The following is an 18453-nucleotide window of genomic DNA, read 5'->3' as shown; positions in this document are numbered from 1 at the left end:
CATAGGGTATAATACTGCCCCCCTCATAGGGTTTAATGCACCCCCTCATAGGGTTTAATGCACCCCCTCATAGGGTATAATGCACCCCCTCATAGGGTATAATACTGCCCCCCTCATAGGGAATAATGCACCCCCTCATAGGGTATAATGCTGCCCCCTCATAGGGTATAATACTGCCCCCCTCATAGGGTATAATACTGCCCCCCTCATAGGGTATAATGCACCCCGTCATAGGGAATAATGCTGCCCTCCTCGTAGGGTATAATGCTGCCTCCTCATAGGGTATAATACTGCCCCCCTCATAGGGAATAATGCTGCCCCCTCATAGGGTATAATGCTGCCCCCTCATAGGGTATAATACTGCCCCCCTCATAGGGAATAATGCTGCCTCCTCATAGGGTATAATACTGCCCCCCTCATAGGTAATAATGCTGCCCTCCTCATAAGGTATAATGCTGCCTCCTCATAGGGTATAATACTGCCCCCCTCATAGGGAATAATGCTGCCCTCCTCATAGGGTATAATGCTGCCCTCCTCATAGGGTATAATGCTGCCTCCTCATAGGGTATAATGCTGCCTCCTCATAGGGTATAATGCTGCCTCCTCATAGGGTATAATGCTGCCTCCTCATAGGGTATAATGCTGCCTCCTCATAGGGTATAATGCTGCCTCCTCATAGGGTATAATGCTGCCTCCTCATAGGGTATAATGCTGCCTCCTCATAGGGTATAATGCTGCCTCCTCATAGGGTATAATGCTGCCTCCTCATAGGGTATAATACTGCCCCCCTAATAGGGAATAATGCACCCCCTCATAGGGTATAATGCTATATAGATATAGAGTTAGATAGATATAGATAGAAAGATAGATGTAGAAATAGATAAATATAGAGATAGATAGTAGATAATGGATAGAAAGTAGATAATGGATAGATATAGATAGAAAGATTCATAGAGATAGATAGAGATAGATAGAGATAGATAGAGATAGATAGAGATAGATAGAGATAGATAGAGATAGATATAGAAAGAAATATAGATAGATAGATAGATCGATAGGTAGATATAGAGATAGATAGAAAATAGATAATGGATAGATAGATATAGAGATACATAGCTATAGATAGAAAGATATAGAGAGATAGATATATAGATAGAGATAGATAATAGATAGAGATAGATAATAGATAGAGATATACAGATATAATAATAATAATAATAATAATAATAATAATAATAATAATAATAATATAGACATATATAGATAGATATAGAGATAAATATATATAGATAGATGGCTATAAATAAAAATAGATATAGAGATATATATAGAGATAGATAGATATAGAGATAATAGATATAGAGACAGATAGATATAGAAAGATAGATATAGAGATATAGAGATAATAGCTAGATATAGAGATATGTATAGAGATAGACAGATATAGAGTTAGAAAGATAGATAGATAGATATAGAGAGAGATATAGAGATAGATAGAGATAGCTAGATAGATAGATGGATAGATAGATATAGATAATAGAGATAATAGATAGATGTAATAGATAGATATAGAGATAGATGGATAGATCAATAGATAAAGAGAGAGATAGAGATGGATAGATAATGAGATATAGAGATAGATATAGAGATATAGTGTTAGATAGAAAGATAGATATAGAGATAGATATGGATATAGAGATAGATATGGATATAGAGATAGATATGGATATAGAGATAGATATGGATATAGAGATAGATATGGATATAGAGATAGATATGGATATAGAGATAGATAGATAGAGATAATATATAGATAGATAGATAGATATAGAGATAATATATAGATAGCTATAGAGAGATATAGATATAGATATAGAGAGAAACAGATATAGATATAGAGATAGATATAGAGATAGATAGATATAGAGATAATAGATAGATATAGAGATAGATAGATATAGATATAAAGATAGATAGAGATAGAGAGAGATAGATATAGAGAGAGATAGATACAGAGATCGATAAATAGATAGAGAGATAGATATAGATATAGATAACAGATAGAGATAGATAGATAAAGATAGATAATAAATATAGAGATAACAGAGTAAGATAGAAAGATATAGAGATAGGTAGATATAGATAATAGAGATAGCTAGATAGATAGACATAATAGATAGATATAGATAGATATAGAGATAGATAGAAAGATAGATATAGAGATAGATGTAGAGATAGAGCGATAGATAGAGATAGATATAGATAATAGATAGAGATAGCTAGAGAAAGATAGATATAGAGATAGAAAGATAGATAGATACACAGAGAGATAGATATAGAGATAGAGATAAATAGATAGATATAGAGAGAGATATAGAGAGAAATAGATATAGATATAGAGATAATAGATATATATAGAGATAGATATAGATATAGAGAGAGATAGATACAGAGAAAAGATATAGAGATAAATAGATAAAGATAGATAGAGCGATAGATATAGAGATAGATAGAGATATATAGATAGCTATAGAGATATAGAGATAGATATAGATATAGAGATAGATAGATATAGATATAAAGATAGATATAGAGATAGATATAGAGCGACAGATAGCGAGAGATATAGATATAGAGATAGATAGATAGATACAGAGAAAAGATATAGAGATAGATAACGGATAGATAAATAGATAGGTATAGAGATAGATAGATATAGATATTAGATAGAGATATATATAGATAAAGATAGATAGATATAGATGGTAGCTAGATAGATAATAAATATAGAGATAATAGATATAGAGATAGATAGAGTAAGATAGATAGATATAGAGATAGATAGACATAATAGATAGATATAGAGATATATATAGAAAGATATAGAGATAGATATAGAGATAGATGTAGAGATAGAAAGATAGATATAAAGATAGAGATAGATATAGATATAGAAATAGATAGATATAGATAATAGATAGAGATAGATAGAGATAGATATAGATAATAGATAGAGATAGAAAGAAAGATAGATAGATATAAGGGAGAGAGAGAGAGATATATATAGAGATAGATAGAGAGAGAGACAGATAGAGAGAGCGAGAGATATAAAAAAAAAACCACAATACTCACCTCTCCTCCTCGCTCCCACGCTGATTCCGGCAGCCGGCTTCAGTGTCAGGAGCTGCCCCCTCTGCCAGACACACAGTGTAGTGACGTCATCGCGCACTGGCTGTGAGCCAGGAGCAGAGAGGACTGAGGGCGGCGCCGGCCCTGATTTACAGCTGTAGTCTGCAGAGCGGCTTACTGGGCTGGGGGCGGGGCCTCTGGGGGGTGGAGACCTGAAATGATATTCACTGCTTCGCAGTGAATATTCATTTCTCTTTAGCAGCGGGGACAGGGGCTCCTGCCTCCTGACACCCGCTGCTGCTCCGCTGGCAGGGGCCCCCATAGCAGCTGCATGGTGTGCGACACACCACTGGCTGGGGGCCCCTGGAGCAGCGGGGGCCCTAGGCAACTGCTGGCCCTGTATGCCAGCAGGTGCCAGGGCCCACCAGATGCCAGGGCCCACCGGAGAATCCACCGGTTCTCCGGTGGGCCAGTCCGATGCTGCTCCTTTCCAACACTCCGCCTTTTCTGAACGTCTCCCTTTTGCGCCTAAAGTGAAGTACTCACAGTACTGAGTTACACTGGAGTTCCTCCTGTCCGATGTTCCTATGAACTCTACTTGTACGGTAGACAGCTGTAGCCTGCTTCGGGGACTCTCTGCTACCAAGTCCCTGCTCACTATCTCACTGCTGTTGTGCCCCCAAGTTTTGTGTGGGAATAAAGTGGTGACAAACTTCTATTCCTCCGGTGTCTGTTGCAGGACCATTAGTATCCAAACAACCTCGGGGACCGGACTCCGGCCTTGCACGGTGATCTTGAGAAGGGTTCTCCTCTAAGCCTAATCCTTGGTCCTCCTCTCCTCACGTTCCGTACTAATCCTTCTTTCTTATGGAGAGAGTCAGGCTTTCCTTCAAAGTCTCTTTCCTGTGCCAGCGGACCCAGGTCACTGAGGTCGGCTGCAGCACTTCCTTCATCTATCCCTCTCAGGGGATCTTCTTACACAGGTCCGACCTTGTCAGACTCCTGTGATTGACTGTCTGTTCTACTCCTATCCTCTTCCCGCTCTTTTGTGCCAACTAAACTCCACCCACCTCCCAGCACGCTTCGTGTTCCAAGCAGGGAGCCACCAAAGGTGCTTTGCTACACTACTATGTTGTGTGGGATGCAGGTGTTGGAGTGTGGTCAGGTGTCCCCACCTTACCTGGATAGTGGGGTACCACACCTCAGGAGGAGGTGCAGTACCTTCGTGGCGACTGAACCCTCAGGGGCACCACAGTTGTATAGAGTACGGCCTGATACTGGTTTTGAGAGTGAAATGAAAAAATAAAATAAAAGCCGCCATGTTTTTCTTACACAGAGCAACCACTGCTAAGACACTCTAGCAAGAGGAGAATAGCTGTGCAATACGACATATGGTAGCACATACGATTGCTATGGTATAGGGCCGGTCATTGTATAATCTCCATACACATAACTCTGTGGTTTTATATTCAAGAGAGTCCAAAACTGGAAAAGGTATTTATAACATGGGTTACCACATTAAACCATATGAACAAATGCCAACCATGAATTGGCTCTGAGTCCCGTTTTGTACGTCGAAAAGTCAGCTAGCGACAGATCCAGCTCCATCTGTCATTGGCTATAATGGAAGCCTATGGGCGCAGGATCCATCGCTGTCCGTCAAAAGACGGAATCCAGAAACAGATTCCGTTTTTTAAAACTGAGCATGTGTAGAGTCGGTGGTGGGGCCGGGCTGAGCTGGGGGGGTGGTCCCTCTTTTATACCGCTCAAAGATGACACAGAGACACGATGGAGGCAGATTCTGGGTGCAACAGGTCCAAGTTTATTCACGCTTGCCGTCCGACTGACTGCCTCACACCTCGCGGCCCTCCGTTTCCAGAGCCGCTTCTCACACCGTACACTAGGGACGTGTCTGCACACACCGTCCCCTCCTTTCGACGCTCCTGACAGGTCCGTCACTGTGGCCGCCTTAGGCCCGTAAACCAACAGCGCTTCTACTGCTCAGTCGTCGTGTTACATACGGTGTCCTTCACCCAGAGCCTCGTCTCTGCTGCTGTCCTTTCCTGTCAGGACCACCCCCCTGACGTTTCCTCTCCTCAGTCCCCTTGGTCGGATTCTCCTCAGAGCACACAGACTGGCGCAGTCATCCTGTCACCTGAGCTCCCCCTGGGGACTGGAACCTTCTGGAACCCTCCCTCAGTATTTATAACTCTCCCGGTTCCTTGAAACTGTCACTCTAACTGTCACCACGCCCCCCATGACCAATGGTTTCTAAAGCCCTAAGCTGCTGTAAAGTCCTTTGTTCACACTCCTCCCTGCCATCTAATGTCCACCCAAGGTACTGCACGTCCACTACACTTTCCTAGCTGTTTCCCCACTGTAATAACTGACACCTACCTACACTGTGCATCCCTTTCCTTCTTCTTCAGACTAGTCCGTCCGTCCGTCAGGTCACCTTCCCTACACTCTCCCTTCCTTTGTCCATTGTCGTCCTCGACAATCGTCATCCCTGCCTTCGTCGTTCTGAAGCTACACCTACATCCTGTTGTCGGACCAGCTGTTGAGCCAAACCCACTATCTGCGGGGGCCGAACCATACTGGGAGCACTATGCTCTGAGCAGCCTACTGCTACTCACCAGCGCGCACGCCACATGACAACGTCTTTCACATTGGGCAAGGTACACCCGTATTCTCTCTACGGCGTGTATCTTTCCCCTACTCTCCCCTTCTGTTACCTTTCACTATTCGGTACTCCATGATCGAGGCCACACACCTACCAGATCATTGCCGGCGCCCGCCTTTCCTTCTTCAGGGAGGTCCGTGGTGTTGGGGACCTGACCTAGGACGGCTGTCTCTCTCACGTCTTCCAACTCATTTTCCTTCTTTCAATTACATGTCATGGTCGGCGTCCCGGTCTCCCAGACCTCAACTCTTAGATCCCTACCGGATCTCACACTTTCCTTTGGTCCCGCAGACCTTCCCTTACCCGGACCTGTTGCATTTTACTTTGGCATATTATACATTAAACAACTTTATAATAGCACAAGTACCCATTTTTATAATTTTTTTTTTTTTCATTTTCTTTTGCTTTAAAACTCAACATTCAACAATAAACATCGCCAGTACTCCTTTTCCCTCCCCCTTCCTTGGACATGGACACTCCCTCTTGTCTTCGTATCCCCGTTCTGTCAAGTTTCCAAATCAGTAAGTAACATCCTGTAAGAGGAACATTCTTAAAAAAAAAAAAAAAAAAAAAACAGCTTAATCATATAAAACATTTTTTTTTTTTTTAAACTAGAACTGTTCTTTCAGACTCTGACAGTCCAGGCCATCTCCTGATGGCCGGTAGCAAGGGGCCCACAGCCGTGGAACTCCTGGGGTGAAGGGAGTGTCCAATACAGTCCTCTTTACGGGGGTTCGCGCTCCTCAGGTACCGCCAGTACCGCCACCGCATAATACCCGCGGGGGCAGTATTCTTTATAATAAGAGACAAAGTCCCCTATTTCCAGGGCACGGCCGTGGCGTATGGAGGCTACGTTCACGTATACCTTCTGACCAGTCTGATCACGTATGAAACCATACCCCCGATCCACATTGGTGTACACCAGCCGCCCCCGGGATCTTTCCACCGCCATGCCAGCCTCCCCTTTTGAATGAAGCAGGCTCCATACCTCCTGCTCTCGAACCTTCTTTTGTTTTACCACCTCCGCAACCCAAGCGGAGGGTACCGCGCCAGTCCCAGAGTCCGGTGGGGGGGACCTTGCCAAGAAAGGGCGCGGGGCAGAGGCGGCCTATGATATCTGTGGCCCAGCAGCCGCTGGGGCCGGGTAGCGGATGGGAGCAGCCGTGATTCCGGAGGGCTGGTCCACAGGGCCTGTTAGACAGACCACAGCCGGTTCCAATACTGGCATTACCGCGGCCGCAGGGTAGGCCGCATCCACAACTTCCAGCAGAGCCGGAGTAACGGCCGTTTCGGGTGATGAGGCTGGCACCGGCCGAGGGAGCGCAACCGCGCCTTCTGTAGATAAGCTCCGCCCTGGTGACTCCGGGCGGGATGGCTCAGGGACGGGAGCGGGGGCCTTGCTCAACCCCGCGTATAGCATAGGGCCCTCCGCAGCCGGGCCTTCCGGTATACTGGAGGCTGCGTGTTGTGGCAAAATGATAGGGGCCGCTTGTGAAGCCGCCGGCAGGGCCAGGGGAACTCTCACCTTCCCCGGCGCCGCGGCCTCCGTCACACCACCGCACGGCTCATCCCGCAGCCTCCGCTCTCCAACTCGCTGCTCAGCGGGCCTAGCTTCCAGACTCAGGGACTCCGCGGGGAGACTCTCCGCCGGTATCAATGGCGGCCGCTCCTTCGGGCTCCGCACAGACTCCTCTTCTTGCCCATGGACCCGAAGATGACGTCTTCTGTCTCAGCTCGTTCTCCTGCCGCCACTGCCATTCTAGGCGGCCAATGCCCCGACACCCGCAGCGTCTCATACCGTCCGGTGGGCAGCAATCGAATGGCGCCAAACAGCCGCTCCCAGGCTTTTCTTCGGTGTCACTCCCTCTGTGGGGTGGGGCATTGGCAGGCCTCTCCACCCACCTGTCAGGGTCCAAAATATGGAAACGTCGGCCTCCGGGCACATACTGCTGTCCACGGGGGTACGTTGGAGGGGGTCCCAGTCAATTCAACACGACTGCAAACACCCGGACCTCTCCCCTGCGCTGTAGTAATGCCGCCATCTTGCGTAGCACCTGATGCCGCCCCGGATCTTCGGTCAGCACCCCTGAGTCACCAGAGCGCTCCCAATTTGTAATCCACAGGTAAGCCAATTGTAATCCACAGGTATTTATAATCCAAGCAGCACAGTCTAAGTCCTTCTCCATCCTTTAAGGCAGGCCTGCCGCAGAAATGATGTATTAGCGGCGGCGATCCTGCCGACTACGCCAAATGTAGCGTCGGTGGTGGGGCCGGGCTGAGCTGGGGGGGTGGTCCCTCTTTTATACCGCGCAAAGATGACACAGACACGATGGAGGCAGATTCTGGGTGCAACAGGTCCAAGTTTATTCACGCTTGCCGTCCGACTGACGGCCTCACACCTCGCGGCCCTCCGTTTCCAGAGCCGCTTCTCACACCGTACACTAGGGATGTGTCTGCACACACCGTCCCCTCCTTTCGACGCTCCTGACAGGTCCGTCACTGTGGCCGCCTTAGGCCCGTAAACCAACAGCGCTTCTACTGCTCAGTCGTCGTGTTACATACGGTGTCCTTCACCCAGAGCCTCGTCTCTGCTGCTGTCCTTTCCTGTCAGGACCACCCCCCTGACGTTTCCTTTCCTCAGTCCCCTTGGTCGGATTCTCCTCAGAGCACACAGACTGGAGCAGTCATCCTGTCACCTGAGCTCCCCCTGGGGACTGGAACCTTCTGGAACCCTCCCTCAGTATTTATAACTCTCCCGGTTCCTTGAAACTGTCACTCTAACTGTCACCACGCCCCCCATGACCAACGGTTTCTAAAGCCCTAAGCTGCTGTAAAGTCCTTTGCTCACACTCCTCCCTGCCATCTAATGTCCACCCAAGGTACTGCACGTCCACTACACTTTCCTAGCTGTTTCCCCACTGTAATAACTGACACCTACCTACACTGTGCATCCCTTTCCTTCTTCTTCAGACTAGTCCGTCCGTCCGTCAGGTCACCTTCCCTACACATGCCCGGAATAATTTCTATTCCTTTAATTTAACCCCTACAGCTGTTTTTTCCATTTTCACACATAAAAAATCTTGATCTCTCGCTTTCTCTAGTTCTCGATCTCTTTCTCTAGTTCTCGATCTCTTTTTTTCTCTAGATCTCGATCTCTCTCGATCTCTCTCCTTTTCCAGAGTTTTGTTCCCTTAAATTTCATACACTGGCTGCTGCAACAGATCCGTCAAAAAAACGGATCCATTTTTTCACACTTTGACAGTTTGGAACTGACATCAAAAGACTGAAGTGTGAAAGAAGCCTTACCTCACCTAAATAAGCCCCACCCTCCTCACAGTGGCACACCAGGTACAAACTCTTGCTTAAAATCTACACCACTCTACACACACAACTGCAGGAGTTAAAAGATCTGCCCATCCCAAAAGTCATGCCCTCCTGTGCCTATTGCTCTGGTGGTTTCTTTATAAACTGAATCCATATAAATAGTTCAGAACAGCGTTCAGAGTGCTGTTAGCCCATAACACAACCCAGCACCGCAAAGGCTTAAATCCAATTACCAATAGTCCTGGCAGTCTTAGTCCACCTGTAAAAAGTTCTATTGGTATTTGTTCTTTGCTCTTTCTTGACCGTATGCTGGTTGACAAAGCTCAAAGACCAAATATTTACGTCTTGTCATCTAGGTGGGCCCCTAGCGGCCTAATACCATCGAAAAAGACCTTCTTGTGGAGACCAGCTCAAGGAGACAGGACTATTTTATCTTAAGCAAAGGGAAGAAAGGGGGGGAACAGGAAGCCAAAGAACCATGCAACGATGCAGGGTCTGCAGACCAAAAAGACGAGGGGCACGCCCCTTGCTGAGAAACAATGTGCCAACCTGAAATTAACTAGGAGGCGAGTGTAGGGAAGTGGACTGACCTATGGACCTGTCTGAAGAGGAACAGTGAATGTAAATATGGGCAGTAAATACACTTGACGTGAATTTGTATAGACATGTGGGGAACCATCTGGAATTAAGAAGAGATGGCGTAGGACTGGGTTTTGGCCACTAGGGGGAGACAAAGAACAGCAGGAGAAGGAGACGGTGCAGTACTGAGGTTTGGCCACAAGAGGGAGACAAGAAAAAGTAGGGAAAGGACTTAAGAGCAGCTAATGTTTAAGAAACTGCAGAGTCATGGTGGGCAGAGTTATGGGGGCTCGTGAGGGGAATTCCCAGGGAAGGGGATAAAAGAGAGAGGGAAAGAGAGCCCAAGAAGAATCCAGTCCGGGAGGACTTGAGTGCAGCTCAGGAGAAGACGGAAGAAGGATGAGCTCCGGAAGGGACTGGAAGGAGAGACAGTAAGGGGTGTGACCCTGACAGGATAGCCGCAGGACAGGGGATGCCCGGGGTACCAGATGGACAGGCGAAGCGCTGTGGTGGTGGGCCTAAGGCAGCCACAGCGATAGAAGCGCGAGGGACGTCACTTTAAAGGAAAGCAGGAGGTGAAAGGTACTCGGGCCTGTGTGTACGGAAGCTGTCGTGTTGCTGTGGTCGTTGGGAGGATGGCCAATAAAGAGGACCTGTTGGACACACATTGGTTTCTGTCTCCAGTCTGTTTGCGGCGAAAAAGGGACCACCCCCAGTCAGCACACGTACCTACACTAGCAACCTCATATAACCATGGGTGATGAAACAAGTGAGGAAGGCATTTAACCCCAATATCCTCTGCAACACTGGCCTCAGCAGTCAGGGACCCCTCTCCTATAAGGCTTGTCCTCAAAAACTGTGCTGGTTATTGCTTGCAATGTTATTTTCTACCTCAAACTGCTGTATAATCCCTTGTAAGACCTTCAAACATTTTTACCATAAATGATGTTAAGCATACTGGTCTATAATTACTCAGGAAACATCTGGAGCCCTTTATGAAAATGAGCACCACATTAACTTTGTGTCAGTCCAGTCTTGATGTGGGTCCCTTATATCATTTTGCAATTAGAATAGTTTTATGTATTCTCTTCCTAGGAAATGTTGATTTGCTGTGATGCTGAAAAATTCTAGAATAAAATACTTTTGGATTGTCAAAGCTATCTTGAAATATAGATGTATTGAGGCTTGTAGAGGGGATTTAAGTGTGGCGCCCCTGAGGCTCAGTTGTCAGAGGTACTGCACCTTCTCCTAAGGTGTAGTGCCCCACCAACTGGGTAAGTTGGGAACTCCTTTCCACACTCCAAGACCTGCATCCCACACACAGGATAGTTCAGTAGGTCCGCCTAGCAGCTTCAGGCTGGGGGTAGCAGAGCACCCTTCGTGGAGCCCTGCTTCGTAGCACGAGATGTGCTGGGAGGTGGGTGGAGTTAGTATAAAAGAGAGGGAAAGTGGAGGATAGTAGGTCAGTCTGACGGGAGGTCAGGCGAGAGAAGTTCAGTTCTGAAGTTCAGTTTTGAGTTCAGTTTAGAAAGAGAGTGCTGCAGCTGCCTCAGTGATCTGAGCCAGCTGGCACGGGAAAGAAGAGAAGGAGAAAGACGTGGACCTGCAACCTAAGCTTCCATAAGAGAGAAAAGGAACAGCGCGGAACGAAGGAGTCGGAGAACAGAGAGGGGTTGTGGGTTGAGAGAGTACCCTGCCTATAGGTTCTCAGCGCAAGGCCGAGGCCCAGTCCCCGAGGTTGTATGGACACTTATGGTTCTGCAGCAGACACCGGTGGAGTAGTTGGCTGTAAATGCACTACTCCCATCCAAGACTTGGGACACAACAGCAACCGATTTGCGAGCCAGGACTCTGAGAGGAGTCCCTGATAGAGGCTACAGCTGTCTGTCATACAAGTAAGGTTCTAGGAACATCTGACAGGAGGAATTCCAGAGAACTACGGTACTGGAGTTCTTCACACTGAAAGGCGCAATAGAGGAGTCGTTCAGGAAAGGCACATGTTGGCGGAGTGTTGGAGAGGAGAACCCTGACTTGCCCGGGAGGTTGATTGAGTCTCTACCCCGGAGGACACGGCACGGAGGCGGGCACCAGTGGGTACCACGAACTGTGAGTAAAGCTTTGAAACTACAAGCCCTGGTGTCCTCCATTCATTCGTCGCTAACACCTTCAGCCCCGCTACATCTGGGTACCAGCATCTATACCATTCTGCGCCTCTCCTCATCCATTGCACCTTCACTGCCATGGGAGTACAGCTCCACCTGTGGGGAGCTACACCATCTTTGCTGCACCACACCTTCAGTCCCAGTGGATCTGCATGCAGCGTTGGCTCAACATCTTATTTGCCAAACACCATGGGTGGCGTCACGAACTATCCAATTAAGCCTTAACACCATTAACATCACCGCCATTGAAATTGGGCGCCCAGGGCCACGGACTGGGTCACCGCTGCTGTGACACATCCCCCTGTCACCGGTCCGGTACCGAGTACCCCGCTGCCCTGGGTGTGAGGGGCGACCCATAAGCTTAGGTGGTTCTTTCTCCTGATTCACATGGGTAATATACAAATTTATGCAAAGTTCCTGTTCAACATGAGCACCATGGATATAAGCAAACAAGGTTGGACAGTAATGTCATGTCAGGGGTCATGGGATGAGAATGTCACTCAAAATATTTCTGATTCCCCTTCTCTATTATATGGTAGAGCAAGGGTAGGCAACTAATTTACTGAGGGGCCACATGAGAAACTGTGACAGTTGTGGAGGGCCAAATCAACCACCCAATCTGAATTCTACTCAATATTCTTATTTTATATTAATTTTTATTACTTAATATTGAGCAGAATTAAGCATGTTGACTCGCTGCTACTGCTAAAACATGTTACAATATGACTTATTTTAACCTATACTCTTGCCAGTAGCAGCTAATTAAACAATATAATTGACTGCTTTTTTTTTTTTTTTATAATAATACTTATAAAATAAAAACCAGTAAGCTAAACTAAACCGGTAATTGAGCCATTGTACTTGAACAGCTCTCAACAGAATATGATGACCCTCCCCCCACATGTATCATGATGGTCCCCCACAGACCCCCTAGGCAGCATGATCGCCCCACAGTTTCCTAAAAGTACTGGCAATTTAAACAAGCATACTCCCTAGCAGTTTCCTTCATTGCTCCCTCCTATGCAGTGTACTGAGCTCTGAACACCAGATGCAGTGCTATCATATTTGTTGCACCCTTAGACGCACAGGCTCAATGATGGAAAAGGAAGCTGACAGCTTTCTGTTCCGTTATTGTAATAATACTTTATCTGCAACCGAAGACATTGGGATGCTGGGCATGGGAGGCTACGTGGTGCAAGACGCCACAGTTTCCTGCCCTTTGAATGCCCAGGTCCACAGGCTGGACAAGAACACTCAGAGACTCAATGTGGCCCTTAGGTTGCGCTTTGCCCGGGCCTGCCAAAATAATACTAAGCATGTAAAATTTAGTATTATTGGGCCTGAGTCTTTTTTTTTTTCTCCCAGTTTAATGTATTTTTTGGATAGGTCAACTGCATAGTTCATCAGAGTTGGATGTGCGCCACTGATGAAAAGAAAGACGATCCTGAGAACAATCACTCTAGGTTTGAAGGATTCTACACAACAAAAACCTCTTCTTTCCTTCTTCCCTTTGCAGATGTCAATGTCGCCATCAGGAAAATCGCCACTCTGCTGAAACCTGACAAAGATATTATTCAGAATGGGGAGCACATGGTCATTAAAACGCTGAGCACTTTTAGAAACTACAACATGGAGTTTGATGTGGGAAAGGAGTTTGAAGAGGATTTGACTGGAGTAGATGATCGCAAATGCATGGTAAGAATTAAGGCCAGATTAGCCCATTTCTAGAACAATGGACGCCTCATAGAGATTAGTTCTGAATTCCCTTAGTGTACTTGTACCACCGCTGCTGGAAGGCGATTTCATGAACTTTGCACCATTGCACAAGAGCTGTCCTTTCATACGTCCTTCTATCCTACACTATGTAAGCAGCCTGTCACGGTATGGTCTCTGCTGAATACAAATGTATATAGGACATGGTGGAATTAGTACTGCCGTATTCTACCAAACCTTGTACCTTGAGAATGCCAAAGACATGGCTTAGCGTAATCCATATCCATGGCAGATAAAAGTGATAACTGAGAAAAATAAAGTAACAGAATTTGCATATAGAGAATATGGACTGCAGAATGGTCTTTAGATGGTTTAACATTTCTTTATATATTTTAGGATTTTAATAATATTTCTTGAGTGTTTCTTAGGTCTAAGACTTCATTGAAAATCCCATTTGATATTTTAATATATTACTAATGGAAACAGGAGAAGCCAATGCTTTCTCCCAATAATGTCTTTTTTTGTTGTTTGTTTTTTTAAGAAAAACCTGAAAAACATGACCCTAAGGGCTTGTTACATTTTTCCTGGAATTTTTGCCACACTCACAAAGTGAATGATATTTATGTATCTTTTTTTTTCTTGCACATTTGAATTTTCAAAGCACTTTTTTCAAATCTGCAGCATGTCAATTCTTTGTTTGTTTTTTGTTTTTTTGCAGCGCTTTTTACCTTAATCAAATGAATGGAGGGGAACATGGATAAAAAATGCTGCAAAAAAAAAATGCACGTATTTTATGCGGTATTTTTCCTGCCAACACTGTTTGAAAAGTCTGCTGCAAATAGTAAACGTATGCGTATTCAAGACGACGGTGAAAATCTGAGCAATACTTACCCTCGGTCCTAGAGCTTAAATTAAATGTTTTTGTAATGGATGTATATGTTCTGTAAACTATGGGACGTAATGGGAGGTCATTTTGAGGTTGTGTAATTATAATAATTGACTACTATAATAACTGAATGCTGCAGAAAAATGTTGCAGGGTCATTATCTGTCCTTTTTAGTCATTACTGTGGGGTCGGCAATCATAAGAGAATATACAAAGCCTGACATTACTGCTGTAGGAGCTGGGAACATCTGGATGTCCTCTACAAAGTGTTACGGGATCTGCCTCCCACTCCGCTGTTATAAACTCCCATTTCCTTTTTAGTTTGTTCACCTCGGGTCACGTTTTCTCTCATGCTATCCTTTGGCAGATGCAATGTTATCTTTTTTTTTTTTTTTACAAATTCCAGTTTAAAAAAAAAAATAATGTAATCTTTACAGAATATATTCTATCTCCCCTGTCAAATCCAATTGGAGTAATGTATTAATATATTACATTGGATGTGACAGTGAAAAGCAATTTTCAATAATTGGGGTTACGTCAATATTGATATACAGTGAAAAAATATATTCTGTATTTTATGAAATATCAGATTTCTTTTCAATAAGATCTTTGCTTATATAACTATGTCTAAAGTTGGATTTGCACATGGGGATGATTTGCTCATATGTTTGCACCCAGATTTTGATGAAAAATGTCAAAATTCAAACCGAGCCCACATAACGTTTTGAGATGGGTGTTGTTTTGCCTTGTGGGACAGAAAGACTTAATGCTTGTTTCCGTCTCGCCGCCTTTCCTTGACCATTAAAGGGTTATTCTGGCTCCGCTCTGTATCTGATGTCAGATATACAGATACCTCTTAGGATATGTGTGTGATTGTCAGGTATTGTGCACTAGCGCTATTCTAATACACTTTAAACTGGGTTAAAGTGGTTGTCCACTACTTGTCCGCTACTAGGACAACCCCCCCCCCCTTCTTTAAAGTTGTAGTCCCGGATTAAAATTAAAAAAAATAATAATAATTTTGTACTCCCCTCCAGCACCGGCACCAACGCTGTTCTAGTGTTATCAGCCCTGGGTGTCCCATCATTCACATGCTAATTATGCAAATTGTCTCTTCAGAGAGGAAGAGGACTAGAACTCTAGTGCCACCTATTGGAAGTAACAATTCTAGTCAATGTAGACCCTTTAACGAGCCTTGCTGCAGCCTCTCTGAAGAGACAATTTGCATAATTAGCATATTTCCCAGAGGAGCATTGCGGCTTTAAGTCTCCTCATCTCGACATGCTTAGGCCTGTTTCACACTTCAGTTTTTTGTGTCAGTTAATATCCGCCAAAATGGCGGAAAGCGGATCCGTTGCTAACTGATGTGAACGGATGCCACCGGACTGTTTTTTTGACAGATCTGTTGAATGAAGAATTTTAAAGGAACCGCAGCCCGAGGGGGGAGAGAGAGAATTTTTTCCGTCCGCCAGAAAGGATTTCAGGGTTAAATTTTCGGCTGACTTCCTTTCTCCGGGCATGCGCAATGTAAAATACGAATCCTGCAGCAAAAAAAATGTTGCATGGTCCGTCCAGGCATGTCGGCAGACGCAAAAAATTTGGCGGATCCGCAAAAAAACGGATCCAATGGATGGCCATCCGTCAAGATTCGCCGGTAATGAAACTCAATGGGGGAAAAAATGGATCTGCCAAAAAAAGGGCGGATCCGTTTTTTTTAAAAACGGCGGATTTTGACTGATGGTCAAAAACGGAAGTGTGAAACAGGCCTTAGCATGTCATTCTCTGCAAGGAGAAATGATACTTCTTGGATATCATTCACATGAGCACTGCAGCCAATCAGCGGCTGTTATTGGGCTGCAGTGCTCAGAAATGCAGAGCTGGCGTTGCTTGAACAACGTTCTTGCGGGAGGCGAGTATAGTGGATCCTACTGCTACTATGTGGAATCAAAGCTCCTTGCACATATTCCATATACAGCCATAGGGCCGCAGTTACTAAAAAAAATGAGAGAGAAAGAGTACAAGTACAAAATGAAATACAACATATATAAATCTTTATTGATAATATTTATTTAAAGGGAGATGATTAGGTACCGCAAGGTGCAATCACAAGTTAAACAGGCATATTGATATAAAAAATATAGAGATATAGAAACAAGGATAAAGATGTAAACACCAATGAAGTCTCAACTAATAAATGTGAAATAATACATACAGTAATCGGAACATGCTAGGGCTCCCCCCCCGATGCTTTGTCAGGGGCGGGGGAGTATGCGTTTAGGTATGTATTTTTTATTATAGCGCCATTTATTCCATGGCTCAGTCTACAAAATGTATGTATATATTATAATGAGAATCCTACTGACTCACATTCAGGAGTATGCACTGACATACTTTCTTTTGCATTACGCTTTTTGTAGTGATAAGAGTAATCGACTAATATAGTGTCAATATGCATCTAATGTGCATGGGGTCCTACACAGCGAAACATCTGGTCTTTATGTTCAGCAAACTTGCTTGTTGATTTTCCCATTATGAGATCGGGGCCAAAAATATAGTCCCAAACATTCTTTGGATTACTTACACTGTATACATTGTAATATACTCTATTTTCTTTGGTTTAGTTCACATTACACAGGTAGATGACAAATTTAGCTCCTCTACGTTACCATGGTATTAATTTGAGTCCCCCCTTTCTTAATATAGAAGTATTTGTGGCACCTTTGTGAATACTCACATTAAAATTACCAGGGATTTACTTCGGGATATATTAGTACTTAAGTTAATGGTCCAAAGGTTACTCCACGTACACCAGAGGGGAAAGGACAAGGTTAATTGCAATGCTGAGATAATACTTAATCGAGCTGTGTAAGATCTTAGCCGAAAGAAGATCTGTCCAGAGACTACAGCGATATCCTGGTTACATATGATTAAAAATGTCTATTCTGTACTGTAAATGGCTATTTGTGGTGTAAAAACACAATGGGTTCTATAAATGTGGATAAATCTGGATGAAATTAAAAGATCACATGCAGAAATTTGAAGATTTGTTTTGAATTACAGTCCAGACCCAGGGAGAGAAAATGGAGCTGGGTGAAATATGTCCGGTCATACTATCTACTATATGAAAGTGATATACAGGTGCTTCTCACAAAATTAGAATATCGTCAAAAAGTTATTTTATTTCAGTTCTTCAATACAAAAAGTGAATCTCATATATTACCGTATATAGTGTTATTACAGAGTGATTTATTTCAAGTGTTTATTTCTGTTAATGTTGATGATTATGGCTTACAGCCAATGAAAACCCAAAAGTCATTATCTTAGTAAATTAGAATAATTAACAAAAAACACCTGCAAAGGCTTCCTAAGTGTTTACGAAGGTCCCCTTTCAGGAGGGAAAACTGCTGACTTGAGAGATGTCCAGAAGGCAGTCATTGACACACTCCACAAGGAGGGTAAGCCACAAAAGGTCATTGCTAAAGAAGCTGGCTGTTCAGAGTGCTGTATCTAAGCATATTAATGGAAAGTTGAGTGGAAGGAAAAAGTGTGAAAAAAATGTTTCAGCTCACCCCTTAGCGTCCTCCAGATAGCAGGAACCACACCATCGCATGGAGCAGCCCTAGCCTGGCGAAAAGAAATAAAGGAATGTTTTTTATAACTACCTTCCTACCTGAGATCGCTGGAAATTACTGTGTGTTGGTAGGAAAAAGTGTGGCAGAAAAAGGTGCACAAGCAACAACCGCAGCCTTGAAAGGATTGATAAGAAAAGGCCATTTGTTCTGCCCATTTATGTGCAGCAAGTATTTTCATAAGTGCTGTACCAGTTATGACTATTAGATGTCATTAGTTGTCCCCTTTTTTCCTGTTCCTGGATTTAGGAACCTCTCTTCAATAGCTTGTTCTGATTAGAACCGCCCCTTCAGGTTCCCCGCGCTAGAGAACTTGTGGCCATTTTTCCCCGGGTCTCTGAGTTACACA

General features: G+C 44.5%; 1 protein-coding gene across 1 annotated transcript in view; it reads left to right on the top strand.

Moving 5' to 3' along the window:
• Window positions 1-18453, top strand: part of RBP1 (retinol binding protein 1) — an 80892-nt gene that overhangs the window by 17989 nt on the left and 44450 nt on the right. The window contains exon 2 of the mRNA XM_073581315.1: window positions 13394-13572. Within this exon, the coding sequence (XP_073437416.1) occupies window positions 13394-13572 (179 nt within the window). The remainder of the gene's footprint in view (window positions 1-13393; window positions 13573-18453) is intronic.

Source organism: Dendrobates tinctorius, unplaced genomic scaffold, assembly GCF_039654945.1.
Source record: "Dendrobates tinctorius isolate UK_male_01 unplaced genomic scaffold, ASM3965494v1 ptg000069l, whole genome shotgun sequence".
Classification (NCBI taxonomy): Eukaryota; Metazoa; Chordata; class Amphibia; order Anura; family Dendrobatidae; genus Dendrobates; species Dendrobates tinctorius.
The sequence above is the reverse complement of the archived record's forward strand: the minus strand, read 5'-3'. Positions and strand labels throughout refer to the sequence as shown.